The sequence below is a fragment of the Nelusetta ayraudi genome, unplaced genomic scaffold (genome assembly GCF_046127955.1).
Source record: "Nelusetta ayraudi isolate G7.1 ecotype Tasmania unplaced genomic scaffold, CSIRO-AGI_Nayr_v1 ptg000078l, whole genome shotgun sequence".
NCBI lineage: Eukaryota > Metazoa > Chordata > Actinopteri > Tetraodontiformes > Monacanthidae > Nelusetta > Nelusetta ayraudi.
The window spans coordinates 6,210-26,796 of NW_027466128.1; the positions used below are offsets into that span (position 1 = coordinate 6,210).

At 43.6% G+C, this 20,587-nt stretch overlaps 1 protein-coding gene across 3 annotated transcripts; it reads right to left on the bottom strand.

Moving 5' to 3' along the window:
- Positions 1-1,106: 1,106 nt before the first annotated feature.
- On the bottom strand, positions 1,107-18,879 carry slf1 (SMC5/6 complex localization factor 1). Of its 3 annotated transcripts, XM_076043855.1 has the most exons (17): positions 18,316-18,877; positions 17,966-18,077; positions 17,181-17,259; positions 16,837-17,032; positions 16,589-16,742; positions 16,254-16,379; positions 16,071-16,136; positions 15,423-15,569; positions 15,076-15,245; positions 14,779-14,913; positions 14,436-14,589; positions 14,150-14,318; positions 13,812-13,957; positions 13,520-13,614; positions 8,870-8,949; positions 2,707-2,799; positions 1,108-1,449 (listed from the first exon to the last, which is right to left on the bottom strand). In XM_076043855.1, the coding sequence occupies exons 2-17, from the start codon at positions 18,074-18,076 to the stop codon at positions 1,217-1,219; spliced, it is 2,154 nt and encodes a 717-aa protein (XP_075899970.1). In that variant the 5' UTR covers position 18,077; positions 18,316-18,877; the 3' UTR covers positions 1,108-1,216. The 3 variants fall into 3 exon arrangements, with proteins under 3 accessions (XP_075899971.1, XP_075899970.1, XP_075899972.1); XM_076043856.1 differs by lacking the exon at positions 18,316-18,877 and having other exon boundaries at positions 1,107-1,449; positions 17,181-17,273; XM_076043857.1 differs by lacking the exons at positions 1,108-1,449; positions 2,707-2,799 and adding an exon at positions 6,999-8,026 and having other exon boundaries at positions 18,316-18,879.
- Positions 18,880-20,587: the final 1,708 nt, after the last annotated feature.

The following is a 20,587-nucleotide window of genomic DNA, read 5'->3' on the forward strand; positions in this document are numbered from 1 at the left end:
TACGCTTCATGCCCACTAGAAACAATTAAGAGAACAATCAAAGCCAAGTGTCTCAGGACTGGTCCAAAAATGTAGCTTTTCTACAGACAATGACAGAGATTATTTTCTTCCCAAAATTCGCAATTTATTCAAGTTTCGAAAGACAGAGCGGAAGCTTGAACGTAGATCAGTAAACACCAGTCACTTAGAGTGGACATGTCAAGCTGGTGGCGAGGAAGGCGCCATCACTGAGGGTCCGTCACTCCAGCGGTAGACAGCCAGAGAAAACTGGCCATGCTAATAAGGGCAAAAGCAGCATTCAACCTGCCAGTGAGCTCCGCCACAGTGGTTGGATGCATTAAATAGAAAGCCTGTCTTGGCTGCAGCAGTGGTGACATGTGGCCCACCACTGCAGTAAATCAGTGGCTAAATAGCTAATTCTGCAGAATAGCTCTCCTGGCAGTCCACCGGCTGAACAAGTTAAAGGTGTTTTATTTTAACATTATACGATTCCATCAGTGTGACGAGGACCATTTGGTTTAATGAATTGTTGCGACCGAGATGGATGGCGTGATGACGTGTGAGAACAGTTGAGCGTATCCCATCAAATTAGGGGGAGTAAACACGGAACGCACAGGTTGGGGGGGGGGAATTTTAATTGAACCCTCCCCGCGAACGGTTCTGACAAATTGGAGCATGGAGAATGACTCCGCTGTCACGGATGTCTCCAGCCAGTCAGCTTGGGCCTCAGACATGAATGAAGTTCATCCTTTACTTCTTTCACTTACTCATCTTTTTTTTTTTTAAAAAACGTGCGCTTAACGCTTGCTTTGTAAGGCCTGTGCAACCAAACCTTGGTTATTATTGGAAGTGCAACTTCAAGTTTGAGATGGTCCTAACTGGGCCCCTTTAAGATCTCTTGAGGTTTTTGAATGATTGTGGATTATGTATGCAAGGCAGCTCCAGTTAGTATATTAATGGACCTTGCCAAATACAGATCTTGATGTCATCATTGACTTTTTGTGGGACTGAAACAAAATTGTTTCCATCGTTCCATCATAAATTGCACTCCTCATTCCAAATGAGACCAAAAATATGAAGATGTTGCTGACACTTGGCTTGGTGAATAGTCATCACCACACAAAGGAAATCACAATATTTGACAGAATCAACCCTATGGTGACACCTGAATTCGTGTTAAAAGGGGTAAAAGCTAGCAGTCCACACGCTCCACAGCTCAAACTCTGAAGCCCAGTGCATTGAGGTGCACTGGTGAAGCGTACTCACCCGCATGTTCCAGCAGCATGATGGCAATGTCCATGTGTCCGTTTAGCAGGGTGTCATGCAGTGGGCTGATTCCACCCACCTGGCTATTTAGCACAGGAGCAGGGTGGTGACGCAGCAGAGCCTCCACACATGCGGCGCTGCCGTGGTTGCATGCTTCATGCAAGGGCGTCCAGCCAGCGTGATCTACCGGGCCAAAAAGGATGAACCAATGGCAGTTACAAAGCAGGCAATGCTTAGAAGGAAAGCTTAAGAATGTAAAGGTGGGGGAAAAAATTAGGTTTCATTTGTTTAATATTTTTAGGAGGAAATTTTACCGGCTTTGTTTTGTTTTCAAAAAAAAATAAAAAAATAAAAATATAAAGGGAGATACTCTAAGATTAAGATGGTTTTTTTAAAATTTACATTAAAATTTTGGGTGTTGTTAAAGGTACAGCATTAAGACCCTAACATGATGAGTTTTAACTAAAGATAAACTGATCACATGGTTAGCAAGAAGAGTAGCAGCCAGCTCATTTAAAGTTCAGCTTCACTTCAGGACATTTTGTGAGGACTGCTGATATTGTTCTTAAATTTTACAAAAGTTATTTGGATTGTGAATATTCTCTCGTCATTGGACGAGCACGTTAAGGCTGCGACACACTGGCTGCTGTGAGCGCGTCGCTCCGGCGCATTCAGTTCTCGCATAGCATTTACAAACAAGACGCTCACTGTCACGAATTGACGCCACACAGAGAAACGTAGAAAAAAAGTGAAAATTCTGTTGACTGTTTTCTCTCTGAACTTCAAAGGCGTAAGTGCACCGGCGGCTCGGTCACATTTAAGAAGGAATTGATCATAAAAAAAAGAAATCCTTCAAGTTTATAGAGGCCTTTCGACGACCACTGCAGGGCGGCGGCACTCGCTATTTAAATCGAGAAGGTTTGTTCCGTTTGACCGCACGCTGGACTTCACCTCTTTCATAAGCCCACCTACCACGCTGCCAAATGTTATTTCATAGCGATTGCAAATTTTGCCAAATCTTGGAAAGAGCACAACATTTCCATGTAAGTGGTACGAGTCATTAAATCTGACCTGAAGGGCGGAAAAAAAAGTCAATCTGAAATATCAAATGGCATTCAAGGCACTCAGCAAAGTCGCGGAAACCGCTATAAATATCTGCCGCCAAAACCATCCCGCTCTTTCTAGACACACCCATTACATTTTATCTGAAGGTTAACCTCAATGATGACACACACACACACACACGCACACACGCACGCAGGCTCTCTCTCTCACACACACACACACACACGCACACAGCCCAGTTTCTTCCCTCAGCTTTTTCTTCCCTCCAATGTTAATCGCTCTTCGAAAATCCCAGAGCAAGCGGTGGGAGGAAAAGTCAGATGACGGTGACACGCTGCGCTCGCGGGGGGAAAAAAAACGGCGACAAAGTGTTACCTTTCACGTTGACGTCGGTGCCAGGACGCGCCAGGATCTGAAGCACCGTCTCCACATGGTTCCTCTTGCACGCTCGGTGGAGGAGGGTCTCTCCTTCCAACCAGGACGCAAAGAGACGGGACGGGCGCCGCCGCGAGAGAGGGAGACGAGCCGGAAGAGAAGGGAGAAATCCAGAATTAGGGTGTGTCCAATGTCCTGCCCATTGTCCCCTTCCTCATGGCGAACAGACCAATAAAACACCACAGATATGTCCCCAAACACTAAAAGAGAGAAGAAGAAGAAAGAAAAAAAAAAACCCGCCTGACCTACAAAAAGTGCGACCCGCCAATGAGGATGCGATTTAAGAAGACTGATGAGAGGAAGGGGGGAGATCTTTCAGGGGAAAGATCGAAGGGAGAACTGGGCTAATTCGCCTCGGTTGGGTTTTTTTTTTTTTTCCCCTCCTCCTATTCCTGGGACACAGAGATTTTCCACTTCCTCGCCAAACCCGACAAAGTTAATATCGGGAGGGCAGTCGGCGAATGAATGAACGAACGAATGAATGAATGCGGCTGTGAGAGAGGAGTCTCGTTTCCTGTCCACTCGTCCCTATAATGTAACTTGAGAGGAAGTTATGGTAGAGAGCCCACGCACAATGCCTGGAAAAGGATTCTTCACAGAGTGCAGGGTTCAAAAGCCCCGGCTGGGCATTGGCAGTGTCACCACGTGATATTTAATCAGGAACTACCGGCAAAACAGAAACAGTAAAAGTAAAAAAAAAAAAGAAAGAAAAGAAATCAATTTATATGTCCAGGAACTATTTTCTTCGGCACATTTTATTTAATTTCCAGCCTGTCACTTTCCCCCCTATTATATTAGAACAGCAATATATAAGCGGCCAGAGCCCCCACCTCCACCCCTCCACCCACCCCTATTTTCATGTATGGCTGAACTTCAGAGGGAAAGTTAAAGGCCAAGCATGAGTGGCTCTGTGTGCTTGCCAGTATAATACAGAACTGCAAAGCCCATAATAAATGCTTTACTAGCTCTCCCCAGGACGCCACGCCCGTACAGGGGCTCCACTCCAGCGTGCACAGAGAGCAGACGGGGCGAAGAGGAGGGGGCGGGGTGAAAAATAGAAAGAGAGTGAAAGGCTTTCTGCATTTCAAAGCAGATGAGAGGAATATTGAAAATGTTAGATCCCATTTATTTTGGGAGAATTTGCTTTCTTCCAGGCGTTACCTGTGAGGATGCACAACAAGGATTTCATTAGTTAAGTCTGAAGTCTGGTTAAGTGGATTTTTGTTGAGGAATCATTTAACAGGAAAACAGTTAAAAAGTTAGAAAATTCACTTTTTTTTTGTTAAAAATTAAGAATGTTAAAAAATGCTAAAAATTATCATATTTTTTGTTTCAGACATCAAATTGCACCAAAAGCCAAGCTGGAAGGCTGGAAGTACCACTCTGAAAAAGGTATAAGGACATAATAGTAATACATATTTTTCAAGCAATTAATAATAAGATGTTAAATAACTTCATTCTATTCAATACATGTCAACTTTGTTTATTCCATTTACATACACGTGCTTAACTTGTTAAATATCTCTGCTTGAATTTAATCTTTTTTTTAGTATTCATGTGTTGCTATATATAATTTTTCTGATGAAAAAAAAAAACACTAGTACTGTTTTATTGACACACACACACACACAAAAGTTTTTTCCATGAACTCAGTCACTTTAGTGACTGTTCAAAAGAAATTGGCCTGTTAAGAATTCGATAGTGACTCCCCCCCCCCCCAACGTCTCTTGTGCTCCTTGGAAGGAATCATATCCATTTAAACACTTAAGCAGTCCTCATAAAGTCCTTTGTGAGTGTTACATTAAAGAGCAGACACTAGTTTTACAGAGTCAGCATTTATGACGATAACGAGGCAAATCAATGGAGCAAACCAAATCTTTCCAATCTAAAAATAAAACGCCGCCCAACGGTGGACCGAGGTCCAAACTAAAGTCACTAATGAGTGCGTTGCTCTGTGCAGCTTGTCAGCGTTCTACATGGGCTGTTCTGCTGTTACTGGGCTCTAAAACGCTGTGATTAAACACCCATTCCACTGCACCCCCTGTGTACACATCCTCGCAAATGCCAAGACCAATCCATGTACTGTTAAATCACTTTAATGGCGCCAATTTGGACACAACGCCTCTATTATAGGGGTAATTGCATGCTCAGCATTTACAAGCACGGAAAGGATAAATCCGTCTGTCCTTTTCTATAAATCCTTGGTTTTACACTTTAATAGAAAAGTTAAATGTATGTGTTGCTCTTTGCTCTCTTCAGCCTGCTTGCTACATTCCTGTAAAGTGTCACTTGGTCCAGCGATCCCTGGACCCAAAAGAAAAAGCTGCAGGGAGCCCCGTAACAATGCTATTTGTGAGGAATGGTGTTACTGAGGTGTTCTGTGCCAAGTTATTGGACGCATTTAAAAGTATTTGAAGTCTACAGCTGTCACTGGCTCCGAAAGCCATGGCAGCGCATTAATCCCGTCAAAATCACAAATGCCACAACTCTTGCGGTGTATAAAGACAATTTACTAGCATTGTAGGCACGGTGTGCAGGATTTATGGGTGGCTGTGTTTAAGCTCACCATTTACGGGCAGACTAAGTGTTGTGGTCGGAGGACGGCTGTCCAGACAGAGTGGTGTTTTCGGCAAATGCCCACACATTTGGGTTGAAGCCACCATATTAAAAGGCACAGACAGCAGGAGGTTCTCCAGCTAATTCCGTTGCAATTATTAAGGAATAAACAATTAGAAACTGTGCAACTCGGATAATCTTATAATGGATTGTCATTACATCAGATATTATGAGATTGTGTTTTATCTCCGTCCCACCTATCCCGTGACAGAGCATAGAGTGCATCAGTGCTATGCAGAAATCAGTATGACAACTATTTCCAATTTGTTACCCGTTTAAAAAGGTTATAAATATTTCTAGCTGATGACATGGACATCTCATGCGTTTGTTATGTACTGTATTGTGCTAAAAATCAGTCTCAAGGCTTCATGCGGTTTTATTTTAGTGCAGCAACCAACAATCACCCAAAATGCTGCACCTGCAGTGCTCTGACCAAATCCAGCAGAACTTGATGTTTCAGTGAGAAGTCCAGAGTACGAGAACGACAATAATTTAATTTTGTCTTATTAACAAAAAGCAACTAGATATTTTTATCCCATTTGTTTGTGTACCTCTGATGCAGCCAAACCATTCAAAACTTTCAAAAAAAATCTGTGGCAAATTGATTTTATCAATAATTGGGACTGAGTAAAATTTTCAGGGTATCTGAAAGCTTTTTTTTTCCACAAATGTACTTGGATGTTCCATACAACTGTTAATTCAATAGGTTTTGAAACTGTTTGGAAACTCACACAGTATTGCACGTGATGTGGTGAATGTACAGCTCAGGAGCAGCCCTTGAGCTGACCTTGACTTTTTAAATCTTTGTCTGTCTTCAATATTGGAGGAGGGAGGAGCATTATATTACTCTAAGTACATTGTAAAAAAAAAAATGCTGTTGACGCACAGAGTTGCTTACTGAGGGCATGAAATTAAAAGAATTCACACCTTTATGTTTCTCTTTTGATAAGAGGTTGCTGTTTTTCTCAATTGAATGTCTCAACTTCACTGAATAGAGTGGATTTTTTTTCTGCGCTCAACAGAAATGTTATTTTAAAAAGGCAGACGCTCGGGAGGATTCGTGAGCTGGAAGTGTCGAAGTCAGCCAAATATTCTAGTCTAATATCAATCAAAGTGAAGTGTAAGATAGATGATTAGAGTGTTATATTTTTGGTTTATAAACTCCACAAAATCTTTTGGTATGATTTTGTATGTTTTTCTGTGATTTCAGGGATTTAAAATCTGTCTGCGAACACTGGCGAACTACACTTTTTGAATGGGTATTCCTTTTTTGTTTGCATTCCAATTACCAGAAACACAGCCTTTAGAGTTTTTTGCAAAATAAAAGCGATATTTCTGAAATTTCGACAAGCGCAATTGCGATTTGCAGGTGTTTCCATTGTGACACAATGGTTGTTATAGTTCTGTCTTTTGATTACTTGTAAAAAAAAAAAAAAAAAAAAAAACATACATGCCATTTTCACTTGAAGTGAACTGGTCACGTGACCCCGTACGTCACGCCCGATGACACTTTGCGATATACGTCTATATATCAATACATCTAAAACATTTTTTTTCAAAATTTAGGCCATTCCATTACCAGCTTTTTATTGCTATAGTTAGGTTTTGCGCAATTCCAGGGGTGATGGAAACGCAGCTTGTGACTTAAGTTGCATACTGGTAGATAGTGTTGTTATGATGAGCAGGTTACCCTCCCACAGTCTATTAAAAACCAATTACTCCCAAACGCAGTGCATTGTACCAGAGAAGTGCCTAACGATCAGGTGTCAATCATTAGCAGCCAATATCCACTGATCGCCTGGAGGTCTGGTGAAAGGCCAATCGGATGATGCGGAGCTAGACACTTAAATATGGTATTTCAGCCTCCTTCTTTCTCTCATCATTGAATTTTTTATTTCAGAAGTTTGAATGTGTTGTGTGGCAGGGGGCTGTCACATATTTTATACACTAGCCTCAATGAGTGTTGTTTATTTGCGTGGTTCGCTGCACTTGTGCTTAGACAGACACTTTACTCTCAGACAAGTCTGACATTTTTCTTGCATCCATCCGGTAAGAACCGCATAATGCACTGACACTTCACATAAGTATATCAAGAAAGGCCCATAAATACATATCATCTTAAAACAGGCAAATAAAAAATAATAAAATCACAATGCAAAACCCATTCATGCCCATTTACCTTGTCCTCGATCTGAAAGGAGATTCTGTGTTCAGCAAAAGAATTTTAAAGCTAGGCCTTATTGAATGAACGCACTTTTGATTGTGTGACTTGATGGCAAACATGAATTAACGTGGATTACTCAAAGAAAATATTGGCAGACATGGACTGTGGTGATCCCTAAGTTGTGCTGGTTTCCTGTCACCTAAGAAATCTGCAACTCTTTCAGTAATTCCTCGTTAGCGTTCGTTAGGCCTGCGTTGCAATGCACGAGTATGCGGTATACTTATGCGGGCAGAGGGTGAAATCTCTGCTGAGCCCACAAAAAGCAAACGTGGAGAGTGAGAAAGAGAGAAGTTCACCCCCCTAGACTCTAAACCCCCTCTGCTACTTTGACAAAGATGCAGAGGTTCCAGGAGGAAAGGCAGATGCTGCGAAGCGCAGAGAAGAAGGCGAGCTCCCGTACTGTATGTGGGTGAAGAAAGCCTGGAAGAAAAATAGAGGGAGGGAGAGGAAAGAGGGGGTCGGGACGGGATGGGATGAGAGGGCGAGAGGGGAGGATGCTGTGCCGATGGTTCATCAAAAATTAATGCCCACTGCATCGGTATCGAGATCACGTAGTGGAAAAACAACACATGCCAACAGCCTTGAGTCTCCTGCCTCTGCCCTCCCCCCCTCCCTACACCACTCCCGCCCCCGCCCCGACTCCTTCGCCCTCCGCCCGTGCTCCCTCTCACGCAAGCGCGCGGTCCTTCTGATCAGGTGGAGGGGGGGCGCTATGAGCTCTGACACCTTGGAGAGTTCACAGAGAGTGCCGTGCCTCTAATTGCAGGAAGTTCCGCCGGTGGAGCCGCTGTATATCTGCTGCGCCGCACCTAATTGCTGCATTTAAAACCCCTAAAATACAGAGATGCGGGGTGCACTACGCGTACAAATACGACGTGTTAGTGTCCCGCGCGCAGGAGCCATTGTTTCCGCACGCGGCTGCTTCTGTACCAATCCATAAAACATGGGGGAAAATGCGACAAAGCGCTGTATAGGAGGAGTAAAGCATGTGGTATTAGGGCCCAAATTGCCCCTCTGACATGTATTTTGGAGCAAAATAAGCAGCTATATTGCCCCTACGGATACAGATGAGGCGTGGACACATGCAAATCAAACCCTGTGACGATAGGAGCCAACAAAGTGATAAGCCATCATGTCCCTCTATGCCGATGACCTGCTGTTTTTCATCAATCCATTTAAAGTCAGCTCTTGGCAAACGCTACGTAATACATGCGACTGTGAAACGGCAACTGTATGTGTGTGTGTGTGTGTGTGCTGCTATACCTGCTGCGTTGACTCTGTTCAGACCCCTGGGGACGTTCTCTCTCTCTACGCTTGTGTCATTCACCAAAGAGTTCTCAGCACTGTGAGGAGAGAGGCAGCGGGGTTACAGGGGGAGTGGGAAACTGTGTGAGCCTGACATTAATAGTCCAGGGATTCAACCTTTATTGAAACTCAAAAGAAAAAAAAAGTGAAATAAATGTAAATGAGATTGTCCTCATTCACGGCTGATGTGAGGAAGTTAAAAGAAGTAGTGGGAAAAGGAACATGGAAGTAAAATGTTACAACCTGAAAAAGGAAGGTTTGACATTGTGCTTTGAAACTGTCCAGGATTTTGAAAAGCTGAATTTTGATTTTCAGTGTCCACTGAAGATTACGAGGCTTTGGAGCATTAAAGGAGGATTTGACAGACTTGCTGGATTTTTTTTTCCCATTCGAAGCATATGAGACCAATGACTTTAGGCACACCAGAGATGTTTTTTCTGATCTACTTATCAGAGATACCTTCTGTGCAAACAGTCTACAGTTTGATTTAACAGGGCAGATGTGAATGCACCCTGACCGAAGAGTCCTTTGCATTAGACTGTTGAGTTCCAAAGTTCCCATTTGGCATCGACAATACTGTAAGTAGGCAGCGACTTTTCCACAATGCTCCATAAGGAAATGAATACTAGCGACTGTTGGGCCTCTGTGTAAGTGATGGCGGACCCAGTTGGAGAACGATACAGGACTGTCATGAACGAGTCCAAAGTTTCCAGTGCTGCCCATTTCAGCCTGACAGTGAGGAGACCCAGTGGTCCAGGGAGAGAAGCGGGCATTAGCAAATGAATCTGTCATAGCGCTTTATCATTTCTTATCAAATCTGACAATATCTGTCAACCCCCAACTGGGTTTTTACACACACACACACACACACACCCAAACCTTCATTCCCGCCTCCAAAGCACTTTTTCACTTCCTCCCACTTAACACCTCAAACGCACAGACGGAGAATTCGATGTGAGCAAGCACATTAGGAGGAATAACTGCTAGAAGAAAGTGAAGCCTCTTCAAAGTATTGGCGTGCTAATAGCTGTGGGCTGTCACTAGTCCTGCGAGTGGGTATGGGAGATGTGCCTGCACGGAGCCTGACAGGTGTCAGGCGTGTGTGCGTGCGTGCACGTGCGCGCGAGCACACACTGAAGCACAGTGCCATCCGTATTACAGGGAAGAGGCTTGTTCCCTGGTAATTGGCTTGTTCAGAAGCCAGGAAGGAGCTCCCAGCAGTGAGGAGGAAACACACGTCCTGTCACGTTGCTTGTTATTAGCGGGGACAAGGCTGAGAAGAGATGAGACAACCTCTCTGCACGCCTGCCTGTGTGTGTGTGCGTGAGTGTGAGAGCGTGCGTGCATGTGCATGTGGGAGTCCATATACGGGTGTCTGGGACAAGGGCGTATCACTCGAGCAGAGGAGGTTGACAGTACTGGACTTGTATACACTCTGGTCTCCTCTTCCCTTCACTGTCTCCACTAGGATGCCACCATGCATTCACTGGCCTGGCTGGCAGTTCTGGGCTCTGAGCATCATCTGCCCTCCCTGGCTGACTCTCAAGAAAGTTTCCAAAAAAGAAAATATGGCATTACAGGCATTACAACAAATGATGGGAGGAAAGGGGGGGGGGGGGCTATTTATTTTGAAAGACAATAGTTTCAAAATTTCAAAATTTACTTCACTCGTGGTTTCTAACATTATTTCTGGGAATGGAAACATCCCGAGTCAGATGCTTGATCCATCCTTAAAACATCTTACAAATAAGTCCACCTTCCAAATGCAGAAGGAAAAAAGAAAACATGACAGTGTAACACATTTTTTCCCCCTTGAGCCTGTAAACAGAAGGCTGTGTTGATCCTGTTTTTCTGCAAATCTAGAACATTTTTTGGGTAATCAGCTGTGATAAAAAAAATAAATATGTGACAACAGGTAGAACTGAGGACCCTTCACTGCAGTTATCACCTGTGTTAAGGATTACTAATTCACTTTTTGGTCAAAATGGAGATTTTTGCCATATTTATCACATCCTGTATCGGAGCATTTGTTGCTGAGTTATGCCAAAGGACAATTCCACTGTTCCTTGACCACACATGCTTAGTTGTACATCATTATGCAAGAAACATCAAATTGGTAGTTTGCGTATTTGCAGTTTGCTCACCCTGTCCAGATGTGTTGCAGTTTTGGAGGCGGCTTATGACTGTGTGAGCCGAGGTATCTTGTGGTGGATACTTCAGGGCACTCCTACACAGATGGAGTGCGAGTGTTGAACGCACGGCCGACAGTGAATTAGACCCGTTTCCTTTGGGAGTTGGCCTCTGCCATTGGCTGCCCTTTGTTACCAGTTCTGTTCATAGTCACTCCAGGTCAGTAGGGTAGTCCCATCTAAAGCGGAGTCGAACAGAGTGACTTGGATTGGGACAGGGTCCACATTACTGAAGCCAATATACATTCCGACTTTCCCCTATGGTCACCTAAAGATTTACGCTGTGAATAAAGGCATCTCAACTGAGTTTCCTCTGCAAGGTGGCCGGGCTCCTCCTCAGAGAAGTTTGGTCATCTGTGAGGAGCTCAGGGAAGAGCCATTGGTTCCCTGCATCACAAGGAACCAGCTAAGGTGGCTCAGGCATTTGGTTAGGTTGCCTTCTGGACGTGTTTTGGGCATGCCAAACCTGGAGGTTGAAAGGGCGGGAGGTCCCAAGGCAGAGCAGGACAGGCTGGAGGGACTATGTCTCCTGGTTGGCCTGAGCTTTCCTGCTAAGGACACTGCCCCTTTGACCCTGACACTGACAACGACAAGGATTGCCAAGGTTTGCAAGCATTGTAATTATTTTGCTTTTCTAAATTGGTATCATATCTCCACCAAACATGGAAAACTGTACCGGGACTGCTCTGAAAATCAAACAGCATGACAGACCATAATCTTCACCATAGGACGTGTTAATTGATTCAGGAGTGTCGGCGTCACCCAAAACACGTACAGCACCGTCAACCCAACCATGAAACATGAATAAACAAGATTCCCTTTCGGTTTCTGTCTCTGATTCATCACAGTGCTTTGTCATCTCGACGTTCGTCTTTCTTTCAGGGTCAAATGATTTTACATGCCCTTTGGCACGTCTTTATCTCATTCCAACAGACTACACTATTCCCCCCCACCCCACCCCACTTTGTTTTTTTGTGTGGTTTGTTTGCGTTTTTGCTCATCTCGCGTCAGAGCCCCTCTAAACCGCGGGGAGCAAAGGGAAACGAAGCGCGGGGGAACGGAGGAGTGGAGCACTGATGAGTGGAGGGAAATCTGGTCAGCGCATGAACCAGTAGCCTTCGCGTGAACCTGCTCCCCGGCGACTCCTGCCCTTCTCCAGGCCAACTACCTGCTGGTGCAACAGCAGATGTCTGAGCCGGGTACGGTCAGTGTGTGTGTGTGCATGTGTGAGTGTGTGTGTAATTGAATTCAGAGGGGGATTAAGTATGCGAGGGCCGATCAAGAGAGGTGGAAAGGCATGGGGGGGAATAATACAGAGAGCTGGTGGTCTCGGCAAAGAAACAAAAGCCTGTTAGGGTATCATAGCCTGTCTATCCGTTGGCTTCAGACCTAGTCGTGTGTGTGTGTGTGTGTGTGTGTGTGTGTGTGTGTGTGTGTGTGTGGTTGGGGGGGGGGTGCTGCGGAGGGTGGGTCTAACCTCCCTTTGCACCCCTTCTGTCAGCCAGCGCACACTGATAGGATCAGACCCGGGCATGACCCATCACATGCCAACTCCTCACGCTCCGGCTGACCTCCATTTGCCTCTCTCCAGCCCCCACCCCCCACTGCCTCCTCCATTCATGCGTCTCTGCTCCTCACACATACACACACCCGCTCATCCTCTCTCCAGGTGCTCCTTTGTTCTCGCGCGCGCGCGCACGCACGCACGCACATGCATGAAGCACGCGGGAACAGTTTCTTGTAGGATCTGCCCGCTTCCAACCCGATTTTGCATCACACCGTCTCGTCAAATGGCCAATGTGGGTGGAAACGGCATATAGTCGGGTGCTGGCGTCACTCCTTGACATCAGTGCGTTTCTTGTTTGTTTTTTGCTTTTTTAACGTGACCCAGTTGTTTTTTGACATTGTGCCTCCCCACATCAGTTGTTCTTTTACTTTGTGAAGTCACTGATGTGTTGATTGCAACACATCTCAGTGAATGTGGACGGTAAAGTGTTTCAAAGTGCTAAAAGAGTTCTTTTAGAAACATTTTTAAAAATGTCACCATGCAGACACAAACTTGTGAAAAAAAATGCCTTCCGTCTCAAAAACAAGGTCTGACAACCAAGAACTTGTTTGACCTCAGGGTTTGTTTGTTTTTTTCTCTTTTCGTCTCAATGAAAGCCGGTTTGGTCATTTTTTTTTTTACCTCGGAGGCACAAAAATATATAGTTAAGAAATGCAATTGAAAAACACCTGTCCTTTTAAACACACTCCCCGAGCAAATCTACTTTACAATTAACAGTATTTAACATTTATGGTCAAGTTTAAAATGTATTTAACTGTTGGACTAAACTACTTACTAAAACAATTCTCCCTCTACATATTCTGCTTCAGGGCCACTGACCAGAGAGACTGACTATTGCTATGAGGATTGTACCTGCTGTCGCTCCCCTGGATGTTGCATCTGCTCCTGCAGTTAACACTGGTGGGACTCACAGCCAGAGTAAGCAGAGCAGGCAGGTAGGATGTCACCTATAGGATGGACACAGGTATTACATGGTCACACAACAAATCCATACAGGTGATGGCAGTCAAAACGTATATGTGGGAAAGTGATGTTGCACTGCTGTGTCATTGAATCAAACAACTTCACTATGAGAAGTGAAGTTCAGTTGAATTTGTGTTAATCTGTCAAAGTGTATAGGAATAGAAAACAAGGCATCACACACCACTTTCTTGAATGAGAGCGGTTCCTCCGCGATTGTAAATGCATTTTTGCAGCAAAGATTCCTGAAAACGGCGTCGGCGACGGCCAGCTTTAGTCGGGTGGAGGACAGCCTGACAACCAGCTCTGCCACAATAATGGGGGACAGATCTGTGGAACGACATGAAGTAATGCTCCGTCAATAGTTGATCATTTTTGGAAGTGCTGGCTTACATTGCAATTGCTTGAACACTGCTGCAGTCTTTCTAAATAGTGACAGCTTCTAAGATAACACAACAACGGCCCAGTGTTCTTCGCTCTAGGTATTTGGAATTTAACTTCTGAATTGTCCAGTTCCCATACCCTGACTGACGACTGCAAAATGCTCTGCAAAATCTTTCAGGCCCTTGTTGACCAGGATCTGGTTCAGTTTCAAGTGCTGCTGACACCAGAACTCCACCAAGACAGACAGCAGGTCGAGCAGCGTGTCCACCAAATGCAGCGTCTCCTTCTCTCCTCCCTCACCAAAGGCCTTGAGTGAACAGAAACATAACAAATATGTCACCAAGCGGTTGTTACTTCGTTCCTGAGCTCAGATCACAAGAACAATCTGAACACGGCAAACATTCCCAAAAGTCGACTTATTCACCTTTGTGGCAGCCTTCATAAGGAGCTTCAAAAGCTGTTTGACTGCTCGTGACAACAGCGTGGAGCGCTCCCACACAGTCCAGAATGTTCCGTAGAGCAGAGAGCCCGCGGCTGAACCTTTACAGACACTTGTTCCTTCAGGCAGCACAACATCCCTTAGACAGATAAAGGCAGAAGTGATTCAGGGTAGCAAACAAATGTAGAAAAAGCTCAAAATTGTACAAAATGTTCAACGGCTCTCGTTTTGCAGCTCTGATTCTCGCCCTCGCTGGTCACCATGGTGCCAACGATGCATTTAATGCCCTCTCAGCCGCAGTAACAGCTTGTTATCAAGGAGTTCTTACCAGGGGCTGATGGAGTGGAGCTCACCCTGGAAGAGCTTGAGAGAAAAGTCCAGGAGGTCAGTGTGAAACTGGAACAGCACTGGCTGAGCAGCTCCAGGCAGTGGGTGGCAAGTGTCCTCGCTGCACAGACAGTAGCTAGAGGAAACGCACACAAATACAAATGAACACTAAATAACACATTAAAAAGACATTAGCCTCCATACCAGCAAGTCTATGGGAATTACTCTTTATTCAAATTTGCTGTCATGTATTTAAGAATACTTTCAGGCAAGCAATTGGACAAGAACTTGTGTTTACCTGATGGCCGTCTCCAGAAAAGGCCACAGGCCTGTTTTACAAACAGGGCACTGCAACACCTGCGTGAAATATTTTTTCACAGCATTTGGACCGAGCCAGGGGGGGTTGGTCACCAGCAGGTTGAACATGGCAGCCTTCAAATTTTTTTGGAACACGGATGTGGCGTTCCCCTTTGACGCGATGAAGAAAACAATAGCAAGTTTTGAGTGCGGCGGATCTTTGTGTGCTTCCCAGTGTGTTTGTTTGGCACAACAATTAATTAGCCTGGAGTAACTACATGTCAGATTTCTACTGGGGGTTTATCAACTGCAAGGTGGTGTTTCTCCGCTTGGTGTGTCCAGTCCTACCTGCTGAACGTACTCCAGGAGGGAGACCAGGTAACGTGCTGGTGGCAGCAGACCAGGGTACATGTCACTCCTGATGGAGTCCAAGGCTTCAGCGAAGAGCCCGCACTCAATCATTGTACCGACGTTACTCACGTCGGTTTCCGTCACCTGAAAGGCACAAAAAGCACAAACGGTGACGGGGAGGAGAGAAAAACGATCATCACGGAGACGGATGGTTGAAAGAAGAGGAAAAAAAGCAAGGGCAGGAGGGTAATGGAAGTAGGAAGTGAACGGACGTCAAAAGTTCCTAGGGGTCGTTTCTGACTGTCTGTTATTGGCCTGCAGCATATGGATTCAGGAGGCGCAGAATGGAAATACACGAGCAATTCTAATATGTGTCTGCTGGAGATCCACTTGGGTAAAATAAAGGCAGGACAGTGGAGAGTATCCCTAATAGGTCTGCCAATCAAAACTCTCAGTTCGGTCGACAGGGGTGGCTACGTTCGTGACCGCAGTATGATGCGTCCTTGCTCTGGACAGCACCTGTCGTTGCAGTGTATGACACACAGGAAATTAAATGACCTGTTCTACCTGATGAAATACATAGCTCTTTTCGAGCTGTACAATAGTGGTCAAAGGTGTATGTGTGTGGGAAGGACAGAGACTTACCTGAAAATGTGGATGGTCCAGATCGTGGTAACTTAGAAATTCAAGGAAAAACGGTCTTGGCCGGCCCTAAACCACAGACCCATGCAGGACACAATGAAAAGGATTTTTATTTAAATTTTTTATTTCTTTCAATGTATATGGGCTTATTAAATGATAAGTTAACTCTACTTCTGTGACAAACACCTCATGTTGAATGGCGTAGTCCTTGAGCTCTGTCTCCAGTTTGGCAAAGTCTTCAGCAACACCGGCCTTCTTCGTCTCAGCGGGGTGGACATCAGAGATGTCCAACTTCATATTGCCACAATTGCTCTTCCATTAGGAGAAAACAATGTGTATACAATTTTAAAATTACTATTTCATTTTTTTTCTTGTGATATTTTAACTTAAAAAGGAAAATGTTAATTACATGAGGGAAACCGACAAAACTCAAATTGTTAAAAGGTGGTAGAAATCTAAAATGTCTGACTATTTTCTATTTGTTTTGTGACAATTTGCAATGTGTGTGCGCGCACACTTACCCCAAATAGGTGCTGCACAATGTGGCTTACAGGGAAGCATGGGGCATTGTGGGATTTGGAGTCCTCTGTGATGGGTTTAGCCATGACATGGGTGACTGAGGCATGAGAGTGGTGAGGGCTGTCGTACACTTTAGCCATGCCAGCTTTAAGAAGCCTGGAAAAGATTCACATGACTATGAGCAACACTTGTGCATGATTGTGATTTAGTTTAAGTGATGATACAATACTTTTATTGCAAATCTGCTTACCGCTTGAACATATCTCTCCTGGTGGGCTCTTGGACCATGAGGAGAACCTTCCAGCCCTGAAAGGCTCCTTTTATTCTACCACTGGCCACATTTTCCCTCCACTGCCTGACAATGGCAATCTCATAAGGTCCCTCTGCGAGCCAGGCTCCATTTTTAACGCTGTCCAGCACATAGTCCGGAGTCAAAACCCACTTTCCTAGATGCAAAAGACAAGCAGCAACATTAGACTTCATGCTAAAGTTCATCTGTCCATTTAGATAAGATGCCTTGTTTTGATCAAGGTGATCAATTAGATATAAAATCTGAAAATTATATCTCTTTAGATTCATAACTATTTGCCAAACCTGCAGCACAGGCTGCCAAAAACTTCTCACTGGACAGAACTTGAGGGATGATGAGGTGGGTGCTGTCATGCTGATAGACCTGGAAGACGATCACTGCATTAATCAACAGAAATTAACAATAACAGCCTGTATGTCACTAAATACAAGAAGGCTGAATGTTACATGCTGGGGCAAAGTGCAGTTTTCGCTGTTAAAGCTTAAAAACAAAACAAAACAAAAAACACAGTATAAAAGTAAAAGTAAAAATCATGGTCAATCATTTAAATGAAGGGCAGTGTCAGTTATATCTCTGTGATTTTAGTGAACTCGTGAACCTGGCAGGAGCCAGACAAACTGAAAGAGGAACTGCAATGAGACGGAAGGAACATTTTCTGCAGATTCTCAAAAATCCCACTGGATGCTCAGAATTAAAGTGGTGTATTGCTGATTTGTTGCATTCAACTTGTTGGTCTGATTGTATCTTTCAAGTCACTCAAACTTCGGATATGGAATTCAGGGGATTTATCATTGTCCACTTTTTTTTTTTTTTTTAACAACTCAGCAGCTACCTTCCTTGTTGCATGAGTAGCACACAATTCAACCTAATAAACCTATACCAACGATAAACAAGGCCTTGCGTCAGTTATGGACAGTTTAAAAGAATTATGAGTCATGGACTATGAGGTTTATAAACGCTGAGGTTTTATGAGGACGTTAATCTCTTGGAATGTTCAATAGTGACTGGGTGATCATTACGTCCTGGTAGAGCAGAAATGTCAGGCTTGGGATGAATCTTCTCTACTCACTGAGCCACCAATGTATTTTCCTCCCAGTTGCTGGACTCCCCGGATCAAAACTCTCTTATTCTCGCGGATCTTAATCCCGGAGATCTGAAAAACGTACGTGAGGTTCGCCATGCTGTCAAAAAAGAGGGATGAGACAAAACATAGTTTTACCGTAATACCGCACATTTGATGGAGACTAATGCTGAATACTCTTCTAATTCTCGTTAGACATTACATGAAATGGTACTTGAATTTGACACAGTATGAAAAGAGCAGCGCTGCTTTGTGTGTACAACAGCATGTGACAGTCCGTTGAACCAAAACAGTGTGCGTCAACAGGTGAGCAAACGACAGTCAGAATTGACACATACCAGCAAACAACCGTGTAACCTCGTGCTAGTCCCACAGTGTTTGTAAAGCACTTTCACATTCACCCTCGTCCCGTTGTCACGAACACGGCAGCTCGGTCCGGTACCTTCCTCGTACCCCAGTGACGACCGTGGACACTCAAAATTACTTTCTTTCTGCAAGGCGCGCCAAAACTCTGATGACTGTTTCCGCCGTCACATTGTTCGCCTATTACTTATTCTTATAAAATAAACAAAATAACAAAATTCAGTCGCAAAGCACAGGCAGTAGCATGGCTGTAATGTTGTAGAATATTATAGAGTCGTAAGCCATCACACACTCGATGGACAGGTTCAAAGCATGACGCGACTTCACCGCCTTGTTGTTACGTCGTTTCCTTTTTCTTTTCTTTTTTTAACTGGGTTTTGACAACTTCACGGAGCTAGCAAACAGAAAAACGTTTCCACAAGTACATCTGGATCGATTCATTACTTCCCCCAAAATCTCCCTGAAAAAAATACAAAATTGATGATTGTGTCTATTAATATGAAGTTAGATTTTTATGAAGGAATTTCGCATATTTTTAAAATAAGTTTGCATACGATCCCCCCTATTCTTGCAATGAGTTGGGATCTTCCACCAAGCGGAAGTTTTGGTTGAGCTACTTCCGGGTTGTTGTCACGGACGCTATCTGTGTCCGGAAACGACCACGATAACAAGGTAGCAGGCGTCACTAGTTGAATAACAAGACAGTTACATCTATTCATTACAGCTCTTTATTGTTATGGAAAGCAGATAGTTTGATTCAAAATACTTTACGACTCTAATAAATAAAAACTAATCGTACGTCGTTCCATTGATGTAAAGCGGCAACATCTTTCGATGACAGCGATTGACTGTCATTTCGTGGAAATATAAACTGTTGTCACCTTGGTTTGCCTTTGTGCAATCGCAAAAAAGCTTTGACGATCTGAAAATAGTGTCCATGATGACGACCATATCTTTTGTGCTTGTAACGGATTAACGATGTTGAAGGCAGGAATATAACGGGACTTGTTCTAGGTAAGATGCACAAACCGCACCTGTTGATCTGAAGATAAATCACTGCAGATATTTCTCACTTACACTGCATGTACCAGAGTAATTCAATTTAAATAAAGGAAAATAGTGGAGCCACTGTTACATTAATGCCTAATTATGTCAACTACTCAGCAGACGCAAAATCATGCAAAAATAGATGAGAGAAAAGGGAGTGGACAATCACTATATATTAAAGACTGGGTGAAGATCTTGAAAATGCTTGAATAATCAAGTGGGAGTTACTTTGGTTTTGTTTAAAAGAAGATAAACGAGAAAGTATGACAACCTTCATCTGAATTTTGTTGTTGTTGTTTTTTAAAACACAAGTGTTTGTTTTTAAATAAATAAAAAAAAAACGCCAGTTATCATGATCATATGTATATTTAGGATATGGCAATGCTTTCTTACTGACCTCAGCATGGAATCTAGCAGAAAAAGTAGACTTGCTGTTCTCTGACACTTCTTTTAATGTGGGTGAAATGAGCACAGTGTCAAGCATTCCACATATTTTCTTTAATGTGTTTTTGAAGCTGGGACTTTAAAAAGAAGATAGAATTCAGGAAGTGGAATTAAGCTCATGTGTTCAGTCATTGTATTTGATTGAGATCAAGTTAAATTGCAGCTGGGAGGCATTGCACTATAGTTTCACAGCCAGCACTTGGTGTTGCTGTATTTTAAGGACCACACGAAGGCATAAAGAAAAAATAATTGTAATGATCTATTTCTATTTCTATTCTAATGTCACACAGAACCTTCCTATACACCTGTGGGTTTCCTACTCTGTCATGTCCATGAGCATCACATTATCGACTGGCCCGACATGTTGTCTTGTTTTTCAGTAGTTGTAATTTATTTACCTATTATTATTCATCAAACCTTGATAAAGATGAATAATCATGGTTACTCCACTGAGCAGCATTGGCAAATAATTTTAGAATTAAATCATATGTTATTTACTCCCTTGGCATCAGTTATTCACACAAATGTATTAGTTACAATGCTGCCAAGACATTGCTGCAATATCTGTATGCAGCGTGTCCACATAATTCCCTTTAGTAAAGGAAAAAAAGTGTCAGTTTTTACACAATATAAGTGCAGAACTATTACTGTAACAGATTGTGAGACTAAAGCCTATTGGAAAGTAAATAGGACATGCATTAGGAGGAAATCTGTCAAAAGCTGCACAGCAGGAGCAACAGTATCTAAGCACAGTAA